This window comes from Scardinius erythrophthalmus, assembly GCF_964197995.2.
Source record: "Scardinius erythrophthalmus genome assembly, chromosome: 20".
NCBI lineage: Eukaryota > Metazoa > Chordata > Actinopteri > Cypriniformes > Leuciscidae > Scardinius > Scardinius erythrophthalmus.
In genome coordinates this window covers 15,005,750-15,020,524 of record NC_138240.1, presented here as the reverse complement: position 1 = coordinate 15,020,524, position 14,775 = coordinate 15,005,750, and the positions used below count along the sequence as shown (strand labels likewise).

General features: G+C 39.9%; 1 protein-coding gene across 3 annotated transcripts in view; it reads right to left on the bottom strand.

The window, feature by feature from the left end:
- Positions 1-14,617, bottom strand: part of ifrd2 (interferon-related developmental regulator 2) — a 104,020-nt gene extending 89,403 nt beyond the window's left edge. Inside the window, exons 1-5 of one of the 3 annotated variants that reach the window (XM_081349800.1) lie at positions 14,190-14,586; positions 12,770-12,829; positions 10,938-11,051; positions 10,765-10,846; positions 10,551-10,675 (exon numbers count right to left, since the gene is read on the bottom strand). In XM_081349800.1, coding sequence (XP_081205926.1) covers positions 10,551-10,675; positions 10,765-10,846; positions 10,938-11,051; positions 12,770-12,829; positions 14,190-14,238 — 430 coding nt within the window. In that variant the 5' untranslated portion in view covers positions 14,239-14,586. Of the gene's footprint in view, positions 1-10,550; positions 10,676-10,764; positions 10,847-10,937; positions 11,052-12,769; positions 12,830-14,189 lie in introns of all 3 variants that reach the window. The other 2 variants (XM_081349801.1, XM_081349802.1) reach the window with 2 other exon arrangements.
- Between the last annotated feature and the right edge of the window lie 158 nt (positions 14,618-14,775).

Below are 14,775 nucleotides of genomic sequence, written 5' to 3'. Positions count from 1 at the left end.
TTGCTGCTGTGCTATACGAAAACGGTTTCATCAATCGACACGAAATCCATAACTTTTTGTCGGCACAGTCTGGAGATGATACGATTCGATTTTGGTGAAAATCGGACAAACGGTCTAGGAGGAGTTCGAAAAAGTAGGTTTTGAATGAAAATCAAGATGGCGGACAGGAAGTTTGGCCAAATAAGGAAAACTTGGTATCTATGTTCTCGGCTTGACCCAAGGAATCTATTAAGACCCGTGCCATTTCAATAGCCAGATTTATTCAAAAGTTATTAGCCTTTTTGGAAATGTTGTAATAACTTTTGACCACTAGGTGGCGCTGTCTTGAAATATTTTGGTTGCCTTCAGGGGATGGTGCTGATGACACAATCTGAGTTTCGTAATATTACACCAATGCATTTGTTTAGTATAGCATTTTATTTCACAAAACTGTATTGAAGTCAATGGGAATTTCATATTTTGTTCAATTATAGCGCCACCAAGAGGCTCAGTCCCACAATTTTTTTTACGTGTCCTCAGAGTGAGCCCATACATATGTGTGTCAATTTTGGTGAAAATATCTCAATTCGCTTCGGAGTTATAGACATTTATATGAAAAAACACGAAAAAAATGACTGACACATGACTTTGATTGGAAATTAGTACCCCTAAACATCAATATTTTCGCATTTGGGCATTGGCGTATAGCTATCGACCTATGTTTCCAAACTTCTGACGGTGGTTTCGTCTCGATCGGACTAGCGGTTTCAAAGATATAGCCAAATGTTTTTTAAGCGCTAAATCACAACGCTACACAAACCGTAAGGCGAAACCTAGCATGTTTGGTATCGTAGGACTCGGCAACGATTCAGGAGTCTAAAAAGATGAGTTTCCTGAAAATAAGTTGACCACACCCAAAGCTATAAGCATTTGAAAAAAAAAAATCACCACTAGGTGGCGCTGTTTCGAAACTTCTCAGGCTCATTCAGGGCATCGTGCTGATGACCCATACCACGTTTCGTAACAATCCGTTCATGCGTTCATAAAATACAGAATTTTAGCACAAAATTCAAAATGGCCGACAGCCAAAATGACCGATATGGCAAAATTGGATATCAGTCGACTCGGCATGTTGCCCTGAATCTAACGAGACCAATTGTATGATTTTTGGACAAACTGTTCAGAAGTTATAAGCAAAAATAGGCATTTTTCATATCTCCGGACCAGTAGGTGGCGCTGCGCCGAAACACAGCATGTAGCCTCAGGTCATGCTTGTGAGTACAAGTACCAAGTTTGGTCTGAATACGATAAACCGTTGCGGAGATACGGCCTTACGACTGTTTTTGCTAGCGCTACGTAAAATGTATTTGTGCGTTTATTGAAAACGGTTTGACGAATCCATTTGAATTCCATAACTTTTTGTCAGCACTACCTGAAGATGATCTGGTTCAATTTTCGTGCAAATCGGACAAACCGTCTAGGACGAGTTCGAAAAAGTAGCTTTTTTTGAAAATTCAAGATGGCGGCCATATTTTTATGACGGCAAATGACGTCATAGGGTGCAATCGAATCGCCATGAGCTCAGGAATCAGAGGAAAAAAGAATTTCGCTGATTGGCCTTACGGTTCAAAAGTTATTAGCAAAATAAAAGTGAAACTTTGGACAGGTGGTGGCGCTAGAGGGAATGACTTAGAAACACCAAAATTGGTGTATTTAATGTTGAGACGGTCCTCTATCAGAATGTCAAACCAAAACAACTTTCCCGCAATCGGTTCTATGGGCTGCCATAGACTCCCATGGCGGAAGAATAATAATAATAATAATAATAATAAATATAGCTGCAAGCAGCAATTACCGGGGCCAAGCAGAATAAGACGACAAGACATGCCGACATGTCTGAAAGTGTCAGACCAACTGCAACAATGAGCAATTAAAGACATTTAAAGAGGATTTTAGACGAAATGGCTGAAAAATCATAGAAACAGTAATTAAAAATATGATTTAATGGATTATCACTTTCGACAAATAGGTGGCGCAGTTACAAAACTGATGTGATGTGGTCAGAGTGAGGAGACAATGACACATACAAAGTTTGGTGTCAATATGTCAAGGCATTGCAGAGATAAAGCCTGAATAGTGCTATTAGCATCATGCCTCAAATTTGCTGCTGCGCTATACGAAAACGGTTTCGTCAATTGACACGAAATCCATAACTTTTAGTCGGCACAGTCTGGGGATGATACGATTCGATTTTGGTGAAAATCGGACAAACGGTGTGGGAGGAGTTCGAAAAAGTAGGTTTTGAATGAAAATAGCATTTTATCTCACAAAACTGTATTGAAGTCAATGGGAATTTCATGTTTTGTTCTATTATAGCGCCACCAAGAGGCTCAGTCCCACAATTTTTTTTACGTGTCCTCAGAGTGAGCCCATACATATGTGTGTCAGTTTTGGTGAAAATATCTCAATTTGCTTTAGAGTTATAAACATTTATATGAAAAAACACGTAAAAAATGACTGACACATGACTTTGTTTGAATTTTACTACCCCTAAACATCAATATTTTAGCATTTGGGCATTGGCGTATAGCTATCGACCTATGTTTCCAAACTTCTGACGGTGGTTTCGTCTCGATCGGACAAGCGGTTTCGAAGATATAGCCTAATGTTTTTTAAGCGCTAAATCACAACGCTACACAAACCGTAAGGCAAAACCTAGCATGTTTGGTATCGTAGGACTCGGCAATGATTCAGGAGTCTAAAAAGATGAGTTTCGTGAAAATAAGTCGACCACACCCAAAGTTATAAGCATTTGAAAAAAAAAATTCACCACTAGGTGGCGCTGTTTCGAAACTTCTCAGGCTCATTCAGGGCATTGTGCTGATGACCCATACCACGTTTCGTAACAATCCGTTCATGCGTTCATAAAATACAGAATTTTAGCACAAAATTCAAAATGGCCGACAGCCAAAATGACCGATATGGTCAAATTGGATATCAGTCGACTCGGCATGTTGCCCTGAATCTAACGAGACCAATTGTATGATTTTTGGACAAACTGTTCAGAAGTTATAAGCAAAAATAGCCATTTTTCATATCTCCGGACCAGTAGGTGGCGCTGCGCCGAAACACAGCATGTAGCCTCAGGTCATGCTTGTGAGTACAAGTACCAAGTTTGGTCTGAATACGATAAACCGTTGCGGAGATACGGCCTTACGACTGTTTTTGCTAGCGCTACGTAAAATGTATTCGTGCGTTTATCGAAAACGGTTTGACGAATCCATTTGAATTCCATAACTTTTTGTCAGCACTACCTGAAGATGATCTGGTTCAATTTTCGTGCAAATCGGACAAACCGTCTAGGACGAGTTCGAAAAAGTAGCTTTTTTTGAAAATTCAAGATGGCGGCCATATTTTTATGACGGCAAATGACGTCATAGGGTGCAATCGAATCGCCATGAGCTCAGGAATCAGTGGAAAAAAGAATTTCGCTGATTGGCCTTACGGTTCAAAAGTTATTAGCAAAATAAAAGTGAAATTTTGGACAGGTGGTGGCGCTAGAGGGAATGACTTAGAAACACCAAAATTGGTGTATTTAATGTTGAGACGGTCCTCTATCAGAATGTCAAACCAAAACAACTTTCCCGCAATCGGTTCTATGGGCTGCCATAGACTCCCAGTCGGAAGAAGGAAGAATAATAATAATAAATATAGCTGCAAGCAGCAATTACCGGGGCCAAGCAGAATAAGACGACAAGACATGCCAACATGTCTGAAAGTGTCAGACCAACTGCAACAATGAGCAATTAAAGACATTTAAAGAGGATTTTAGGCGAAATGGCTGAAAAATCATGTAAAAAGTGATTCAAAATATGATTTAATGGATTGTCACTTTTGACCAAAAGGTGGCGCTGTTACGAAATTGATGTGGTGTGGTCAGAGTAAGGAGACAGTGACACATACAAAGTTTTGTGTCAATATGTCGAGGCATTGCAGATATAAAGCCTGAATAGTCATTTTGGCATCATGCCTCAACTTTGCTGCTGTGCTATACGAAAACGGTTTCATCAATCGACACGAAATCCATAACTTTTTGTCGGCACAGTCTGGAGATGATACGATTCGATTTTGGTGAAAATCGGACAAACGGTCTAGGAGGAGTTCGAAAAAGTAGGTTTTGAATGAAAATCAAGATGGCGGACAGGAAGTTTGGCCAAATAAGGAAAACTTGGTATCTATGTTCTCGGCTTGACCCAAGGAATCTATTAAGACCCGTGGCATTTCAATAGCCAGATTTATTCAAAAGTTATTAGCCTTTTTGGAAATTTTGTTATAACTTTTGACCACTAGGTGGCGCTGTCTTGAAATATTTTGGTTGCCTTCAGGGGATGGTGCTGATGACACAATCTGAGTTTCGTAATATTACACCAATGCATTTGTTTAGTATAGCATTTTATTTCACAAAACTGTATTGAAGTCAATGGGAATTTCATATTTTGTTCAATTATAGCGCCACCAAGAGGCTCAGTCCCACAATTTTTTTTACGTGTCCTCAGAGTGAGCCCATACATATGTGTGTCAATTTTGGTGAAAATATCTCAATTCGCTTCGGAGTTATAGACATTTATATGAAAAAACACGAAAAAAATGACTGACACATGACTTTGATTGGAAATTAGTACCCCTAAACATCAATATTTTCGCATTTGGGCATTGGCGTATAGCTATCGACCTATGTTTCCAAACTTCTGACGGTGGTTTCGTCTCGATCGGACTAGCGGTTTCAAAGATATAGCCAAATGTTTTTTAAGCGCTAAATCACAACGTTACACAAACCGTAAGGCAAAACCTAGCATGTTTGGTATCGTAGGACTCGGCAACGATTCAGGAGTCTAAAAAGATGAGTTTCGTGAAAATAAGTCGACCACACCCAAAGTTATAAGCATTTGAAAAAAAAAATTCACCACTAGGTGGCGCTGTTTCGAAACTTCTCAGGCTCATTCAGGGCATTGTGCTGATGACCCATACCACGTTTCGTAACAATCCGTTCATGCGTTCATAAAATACAGAATTTTAGCACAAAATTCAAAATGGCCGACAGCCAAAATGACCGATATGGTCAAATTGGATATCAGTCGACTCGGCATGTTGCCCTGAATCTAACGAGACCAATTGTATGATTTTTGGACAAACTGTTCAGAAGTTATAAGCAAAAATAGCCATTTTTCATATCTCCGGACCAGTAGGTGGCGCTGCGCCGAAACACAGCATGTAGCCTCAGGTCATGCTTGTGAGTACAAGTACCAAGTTTGGTCTGAATACGATAAACCGTTGCGGAGATACGGCCTTACGACTGTTTTTGCTAGCGCTACGTAAAATGTATTTGTGCGTTTATCGAAAACGGTTTGACGAATCCATTTGAATTCCATAACTTTTTGTCAGCACTACCTGAAGATGATCTGGTTAAATTTTCGTGCAAATCGGACAAACCGTCTAGGACGAGTTCGAAAAAGTAGCTTTTTTTGAAAATTCAAGATGGCGGCCATATTTTTATGACGGAAAATGACGTCATAGGGTGCAATCGAATCGCCATGAGCTCCGGAATCAGAGAAAAAAAGAATTTCGCTGATTGGCCTTACGGTTCAAAAGTTATTAGCAAAGTAAAAGTGAAACTTTGGACAGGTGGTGGCGCTAGAGGGAATGACTTAGAAACACCAAAATTGGTGTATTTAATGTTGAGACGGTCCTCTATCAGAATGTCAAACCAAAACAACTTTCCCGCAATCGGTTCTATGGGCTGCCATAGACTCCCATGGCGGAAGAATAATAATAATAATAAATATAGCTGCAAGCAGCCATTACCGGGGCCAAGCAGAATAAGACGACAAGACATGCCGACATGTCTGAAAGTGTCAGACCAACTGCAACAATGAGCAATTAAAGACATTTAAAGAGGATTTTAGGCAAAATGCCTGAAAAATCATAGAAACAATAATTAAAAATATGATTTGATGGATTATCACTTTCGACCAATAGGTGGCGCAGTTACAAAACTGATGTGATGTGGTCAGAGTGAAGTTACAATGACACATACAAAGTTTGGTGTCAATATGTCAAGGCATTGCAGAGATAAAGCCTTAATTAATGCTATTAGCATCATGCCTCAACTTTGCTGCTGCGCTATACGAAAACGGTTTCGTCTATCGACACGAAATCCATAACTTTTAGTCGGCACGGTCTGGAGATGATACGATTCGATTTTGGTGAAAATCGGACAAACGGTCTAGGAGGAGTTCGAAAAAGTAGGTTTTGAATGAAAATCAAGATGGCGGACAAGAAGTTTGACCAAATAAGGAAAATTTGGTATCTATGTTCTCGGCTTGACCCAAGGAATCTATTAAGACCAGTGGCATTTACATAGGCCGATGTATTCAAAAGTTATTAGCAGTTTTGGAAATGTTGTTATAACTTTTGACCACTAGGTGGCGCTGTCTCTAAATATTTTGGGTACCTTCAGGGGATGGTGCTGATGGCACATTCTGAGTTTCGTAATATTACACCAATGCATTTGTTTAGTATAGCATTTTATTTCACAAAACTGCATTGAAGTCAATGGGAATTTCATGTTTTGTTCTATTATAGCGCCACCAAGAGGCTCAGTCCCACCATTTTTTTTATGTGTCCTCAGAGTGAGCCCATACATATATGAGTCGATTTTGGTGCAAAAATCTCAATTTGCTTCGGAGTTATAGACATTTATATGAAAAAACACGAAAAAAATGACTGACACATGACTTTGATTGAATATTACTACCCCTAAACATCAATATTTTCGCATTTGGGCATTGGCGTATAGCTATCGACCTATGTTTCCAAACTTCTGACGGTGGTTTCGTCTCGATCGGACAAGCGGTTTCGAAGATATAGCCAAATGTTTTTTAAGCGCTAAATCACAACGCTACACAAACCGTTAGGCGAAACCTAACATGTTTGGTATCGTTGGACTCGGCAACGATTCAGGAGTCCAATGAGATGAGTTTCGTGAAAATAAGTCGATCACACCCAAAGTTATAAGCTTTTGAAAAAAAAAATTCACCACTAGGTGGCACTGTTACGAAACTTCTCACACTCCTTCAGGACATCGTGTTGATGACCCATACCAAGTTTCGTAACAATCCGTTCATGCGTTGTTAAAATAGAGCATTTTAGCACAAAATTCAAAATGGCCGACAGCCAAAATGACCGATATGGTCAAATTGGATATCAGTCGACTCGGCATGTTGCCCTGAATCTAACGAGACCAATTTTATGATTTTTGGACAAACTGTTCAGAAGTTATAAGAAAAAATAGCCATTTTTCATATCTCCGGACCAGTAGGTGGCGCTGCGCTGAAACACAGCATGTAGCCTCAGGTCATGCTTGTGAGTACAAGTACCAAGTTTGGTCTGAATACGATAAACCGTTGCGGAGATACGGCCTTACGACTGTTTTTGCTAGCGCTACGTAAAATGTATTCGTGCGTTTATCGAAAACGGTTTGACGAATCAATTTGAATTCCATAACTTTTTGTCAGCACTACCTGAAGATGATCTGGTTCAATTTTCGTGCAAATCGGACAAACCGTCTAGGACGAGTTCGAAAAAGTAGCTTTTTTTGAAAATTCAAGATGGCGACCATATTTTTATGACGGAAAATGACGTCATAGGGTGCAATCGAATCGCCATGAGCTCAGGAATCAGAGGAAAAAATAATTTTGTTGATTGGCCTTACGGTTCAAAAGTTATTAGCAAAGTAAAAGTGAAACTTTGGACAGGTGGTGGCGCTAGAGGGAATGACTTAGAATCACCAAAATTGGTGTATTTAATGTTGGGACTGTCCTCTATCAGAATGTCAAACCAAAACAACTTTCCCGCAATCGGTTCTATGGGCTGCCATAGACTCCCAGAGCGGAAGAATAATAATAATAATAATAATAATAATAATAATAAGAAACGGAACAGATACAATAGGTGCCTCCGCACCTTCGGTGCTTGGCCCCTAATAATAATAATAATAATAAGAACGGGAACGAAAACAATAGGTGCCTCCGCACCTTCGGTGCTTGGCCCCTAATAATAATAAGAAACGGAACAGATACAATAGGTGCCTCCGCACCTTCGGTGCTTGGCCCCTAATAATAATAATAATAAGAAACGGAACAGATACAATAGGTGCCTCCGCACCTTCGGTGCTTGGCCCCTAATAATAAGAAACGGAACAGATACAATAGGTGCCTCCGCACCTTCGGTGCTTGGCCCCTAATAATAATAAGAAACGGAACAGATACAATAGGTGCCTCCGCACCTTCGGTGCTTGGCCCCTAATAATAAGAAACGGAACAGATACAATAGGTGCCTCCGCACCTTCGGTGCTTGGCCCCTAATAAATATAGCTGCAAGCAGCAATTACCGGGGCCAAGCAGAATAAGACGACAAGACATTTCGACATGTCTGAAAGTGTCAGACCAACTGCAACAATGAGCAATTAAAGACATTTAAAGAGGATTTTAGACAAAATGGCTGAAAAATCATAGAAACAGTAATTAAAAATATGATTTAATGGATTATCACTTTCGACAAATAGGTGGCACAGTTACAAAACTGATGTGATGTGGTCAGAGTGAGGAGACAATGACACATACAAAGTTTGGTGTCAATATGTCAAGGCATTGCAGAGATAAAGCCTGAATAGTGCTATTAGCATCATGCCTCAAATTTGCTGCTGCGCTATACGAAAACGGTTTCGTGAATTGACACGAAATCCATAACTTTTAGTCGGCACAGTCTGGGGATGATACGATTCGATTTTGGTGAAAATCGGACAAACGGTGTGGGAGGAGTTCGAAAAAGTAGATTTTGAATGAAAATAGCATTTTATCTCACAAAACTGTATTGAAGTCAATGGGAATTTCATGTTTTGTTCTATTATAGCGCCACCAAGAGGCTCAGTCCCACAATTTTTTTTTACGTGTCCTCAGAGTGAGCCCATACATATGTGTGTCAGTTTTGGTGAAAATATCTCAATTTGCTTTAGAGTTATAAACATTTATATGAAAAAACACGTAAAAAATGACTGACACATGACTTTGTTTGAATTTTACTACCCCTAAACATCAATATTTTCGCATTTGGGCATTGGCGTATAGCTATCGACCTATGTTTCCAAACTTCTGACGGTGGTTTCGTCTCGATCGGACAAGCGGTTTCGAAGATATAGCCTAATGTTTTTTAAGCGCTAAATCACAACGCTACACAAACCGTAAGGCGAAACCTAGCATGTTTGGTATCGTAGGACTCGGCAAGGTTTCAGGAGTCTAATTAGATGAGTCTTGTGAAAATAAGTCGACCAAACCCAAAGTTATAAGCGTTTGAAAAAAAAATTTCACCACTAGGTGGCGCTGTTTCGAAACTTCTCACGCTCCTTCAGGACATCGTGCTGATGACCCATGCCAAGTTTTGTAACAATCCGTTAATGCGTTCCTAAAATACAGCATTTTAGCACATAATTCAAAATGGCCGACAGTCAAAATGGCCGATATGGTAAAATTGGATATCAGTCGACTCAGCATGTTGCCCTGAATCTAACGAGACCAATTTTATGATTTTTGGACAAACAGTTCAGAAGTTATAAGCAAAAATAGCCATTTTTCATATCTCCGGACCAGTAGGTGGCGCTGCGCCGAAACGCAGCATGTAGCCTCAGGTCATGCTTGTGATGACATGTACCAAGTTTGGTCTGAATACGATAAACCGTTGCGGAGATACAGCCTTACGACTGTTTTTGCAGGTGCTACGTAAAATTTGTTCGAGCGTTTATCGAAAACGGTTTGACGAATCAATTTGAATTCCATAACTTTTTGTCAGCACTCCCTGAAGATGATCTGGTTCAATTTTCGTGCAAATCGGACAAACCGTCTAGGACGAGTTCGAAAAAGTAGGTTTTTCGAATGATTCAAAATGGCGGCCATATTTTTATTACGGAAAATTAAGTAATAGGATGCAATCGAATCGGCATGAGCTCAGGAATCAGATGAAAAAAGAATTTTGTTGATTGGCCTTACGGTTCAAAAGTTATTAGCAAGATAAAAGTGAAACTTTGGACAGGTGGTGGCGCTAGAGGGAATGACTTAGAAACACAAAAATTGGTGTATTTAATGTTGGGACTGTCCTCTATCAGAATGTCAAACCAAAACAACTTTCCCGCAATCGGTTCTATGGGCTGCCATAGACTCCCATGGCGGAAGAATAATAATAATAAGAACGCGAACGGATACAATAGGTGCCTCCGCACCTTCGGTGCTTGGCCCCTAATAATAAGAAACGGAACAGATACAATAGGTGCCTCCGCACCTTCGGTGCTTGGCCCCTAATAAGAAACGGAACAGATACAATAGGTGCCTCCGCACCTTCGGTGCTTGGCCCCTAATTAAAAACAATGAAACGTGAGTTTTGATCTAATGAAACATACATTAACAAACATATATAAAATCAAACCAAAAAAAAAGACTAAGAAAATCAGTCCTAGTTCCAACCTTTCCTCAAGCTCCTCTCCAGACAGTCACTAATGGTGAAACGTCTCTCTAACAGGAATTCGTACAAGACTTTGGAGGAAAACGCCAAGCGCAGACTTTCTAATCCAGACAGACGGGTCTTAGCACTGAGAAACATATAAAACAACAGAGTGAAACAGCTGCAGAGCTTATATGTAACTGTGTGATTGCAGACTTGTTGTATTTTCGCGTATACCTTTTGTCCATCAGATTGTCGATGCATTGCTTCAGTTTGTCTTCTGTTTCTTCCTGAGCAGTTTGTTCATCTACCGCCTCACCTGCACAGAGAGTCAGTGTGTGGATGTGCTAGGGGCAATACATATTTGCAATAAAGTTTGTGCATTTATTCAACTGTAATTGTGCATGTACCTGTGCCCTCTTCTACAACAGATGCGCTCTCACTGGCGCTGCTGCAGTGACTGAGAACATCAGACGCTAAATCATCATCGCTCACACCAGACTCGCCTCTCACCCCATTCCTCCCTGAAACAGAGAGAGACAAGAATAAGAGATACACATTGAACATTAGTTTAGTGGATTAAATAAATAAAAGAGGGAACACAGAAGGGAATGATCATAGGTTAGGGGAACAGGCCTAGATGGGTCAGTCAGAGTGACCATGCATGTTTCAACTGTCCACAAAGTTCATGTACCTAACCCAACCCCATGTACAATGATTCACTTCAGTGCTCAGATAAAACAAACACGCATGTAGGATTGCAAAACCAATCCGTGCCCTTTTGTTTTAATAATCTAGTGTACCATTGACTTTAAATTGAACTTTTGACAAAGTGTGAACAACAGTCTGACTATATAGGAAACCAATAGAAAAACCCACCTTTTTCACTCACATACACACTCCTCAGCAACCCTAAACCACATCCAAGAAACAGAGCTCTGACTGAGGCCAAAGTTCAATGTGGCGTCTCTCAAACACACTTAAGTCACACACAATGGCCTAACTATTTTTCCCTGAGATACCAGCACCAGACCTTTAGTACATAACATGGAAGTATCAAGGTCATGATTAAAAATGACCTAAAATGGAGTGAAGAAAACCATGCATCATAATCCAGTCCTCGGAGACTCCATCCTCTTTAAATCAATCACCGTCTCTTCACTGATCCACCACTCATCAAGAATCTACTGAATCAGGCTAATCTCTGAAAGGTAGGTCCATATAGTTCATACTCTTGAAAAGATTCAATATTGAAACAATACTACTTTACTAGACATTGTCTAAAATGATATAGTTAGATTGATCTAATCATGATTTATCTTGATTAGTCTGATTTCCTTGGGAGGATTTTAGTGAAGATATTCCTATTTTCCTAATGTTTTTTTTTTAATGAAGACTCTCTTATGCTCGCAGTCTGGCCACAGTAAAATAAATCTCTCATCAGTATCAATGTGACAGCTGAATAGACTTTGAAATGGTAGTGCATACTAACTGCTGTACTAATACATGCATCAGCATAACAAGACATCAGATCAGCAGGAATGAGATGGAAGCAGCAGTGCATTCAGGATGGATGGATGCCATGTGGAGGAGCAGTCCAGAATGGTTGGGGATTGGTGGAAAACATATCTGAGACAATCCACAACAGTCTCAAGACTTTGCAAAATCAAAATGTGGATAGAAACAGTTAGGCTAGTCCAAATATTTTGACTTGAGTTCCAGAACTTTCCAGAAGCTTCATTACGTAGTGGAGCTGTGTAGCCCAGAGGGTCCTTTGGTACTTAAATTCTACCACTGAAAAAGTGCAAATGACTACTTTTGGTAATAATCCCAGTTTCTTTATGATTGGAAGAACAGTCAAATCTCATGAAATATTAGCTTATTACAGAAGAAGCTAATTGGTGAGAAAATAGCCTCTGAAACGGATAAATGATTTCCAGTAAAATAGGAGATGAAGGAACACATTTCTGGCTTGGTACCAATAAAAAAGTAGTTGACCTTTACTGATGTGGCTGTACAATAGACCAAAAAAAGTTGGGAAACACTGATCTAAAGGTATGCTTTCACAAGAAAGCAGAAGTGATACATGCTTGTGGGGAATGTCGGTTCTCAAGTCATGAAAGACATTAGAGAAATGAGAGAAGATGTAAACAAATACAAATGAATGGACATTGACATGCTGCTCATTAAACATTAATGGGGTGAGAGGCATGAGGTCACAATCAAGATCAGGTCACGCTACCTGGACGTGACAGGACAGTTTTTGACAACTGCAGCTGAAGCACTTCCTGTCGAAGTGAGCCTGCTCACAGTGAACAGGAGGAAGAGACAGATTAAAATACTCACAGATCTTATCTGAGATCAGTTTGACATTTCAACTTAGCCAACACAAAAAAGTAACTATTGCAGTAGCCTCAAATGACTTCCCTAATCTTTCAAATTTACAGCCATGATGAAAAACACCTCTAATGGTGTGCTGGGCTCCCAATCTGGTCATGGTTTTGGTTAATTTTTCAGCTGATTAGGATGGGAATTCACTTTGTCCACCAGCTATCTACAAACAACAATCTTAATGCAGCTGTAAAGACCGCCTGAAACCAGCGAAGACCAGCAAACCATCGTAGATTTGTTTGTTTAACCTGTTTTGATTTCAGCCAGGACAATCACACAGAAATTTAATCAAGTGATTTGACAACCTTCAAACAAAACCCCTCAGCATTCGTCGCAGATAATTCTGTCACGAGAAAGACCCGTTTTTGTCATGCCTGCATTTACCGGGTGACGAGATAAATGCAGGCGGTACACAGGCACGAGTCGTGCTGACGCTGCACGTGACACTGCTCTGCGCGTGAACTTAACAGAAAACTGTCGTTCGAGACGAACGGTTCAATGTTTAATCAAAAAATGTCTGTAATACACCTCCCGTGAGTGGTCCTGGAAGGCCCGGTTTTCGTGGCTCCGTAACACTTGGGCTAAATATACACGAGCCGGCATGAGCTTCACCTGTCATGCTGCAGACTGAATAACCCTGACAGTCAATCACTCTGCTTATATCCTTACTGCAGAGATAAAGGGCAAACACAGTTTCCCTTTCCCAAACAGCCATAGTTAAATATTTAGATTATTATTTAATAATTGTATTTAGTTTATTTATAATTCAGGTTTTTAGAAGGCTGGTTCTTGAAATGAAGCTCAGCTGTAAATGGTGCTGAAATGGTTACAGCCACATCAGCAAAACTAAATCAAAGCTATGTGGGGAACGTAATGCCTGAAAAAAGTTGTAAATGAATATGCATCATTATTTCAATATTTTGGCTTAAAATCGTAAAGGAAAGAGAGAAGAGAGAGTTTCCAGCTGGTCAATGTCACCAAACCAACCATGGCTTGTACATATTACCCTATTTTAAAATGTTACATTATTTTCTTGTTTTAACAAATTACAATTTGGTGAGGTTTATTCTTACACACACACAAAAAACGGAGTAGGAACAATAATTCAAGAGAGACTGAAAACGACTCTTTACACAGTTTATGCAAGTATAATGCTCTTGTTTTAAAGATATTATAAAAATTATATAAATATTATATTGCTTAGTGATATTTTGCCGTGTAATTGTGTTTATATTGCCTATGACAGCAGAAGGTGTTACAGATAAACTCACCCTTACTCGAACTGTTCCCACCGCGTTTCCCCTTTTTGCTTCGTGGCATCCTGACAGCCGCTCCAAACACCAAATGACACAGATTATAGAGAACAACACACAGTGCACAGTAATCTGTATATAAACAATCCCAGCCGAGAAATCCTGTCCAGAGTATCAAAATACTGTGATCTGTGCAGTTTGGCCCCACGTTTCAGGCACCTCAATGTAAGGTGCGCCTCGCACCAAAATCAAAATAATACTAATAATTCTATCTTAGTTTTAGTATATATTATCTATGATTGTCCCCGGGTAACCGATATCTAATACCAGGTTGTGATGGTAAATGTTTTTGGAAATGTTTGGGACGGAGTATCGTGCACGTTGCTGCTTCAGATTCCACCATCTTCCCTTCGGTAACGCTCGCACACCCGGCACGCTCCTCCTCTACGGAGCACACAGCAGCTGGGCATTATGGGTAATGTAGTTCGCTAAAGGAAGTCCGACTGAAATAATTCTGTGACAGAGGTAAAATTGAGAACTACATTTCCCATAATGATCAGCCATTTAGAAATGTTTGGATTTGCAGTCTGCTGAAAAGTTACAG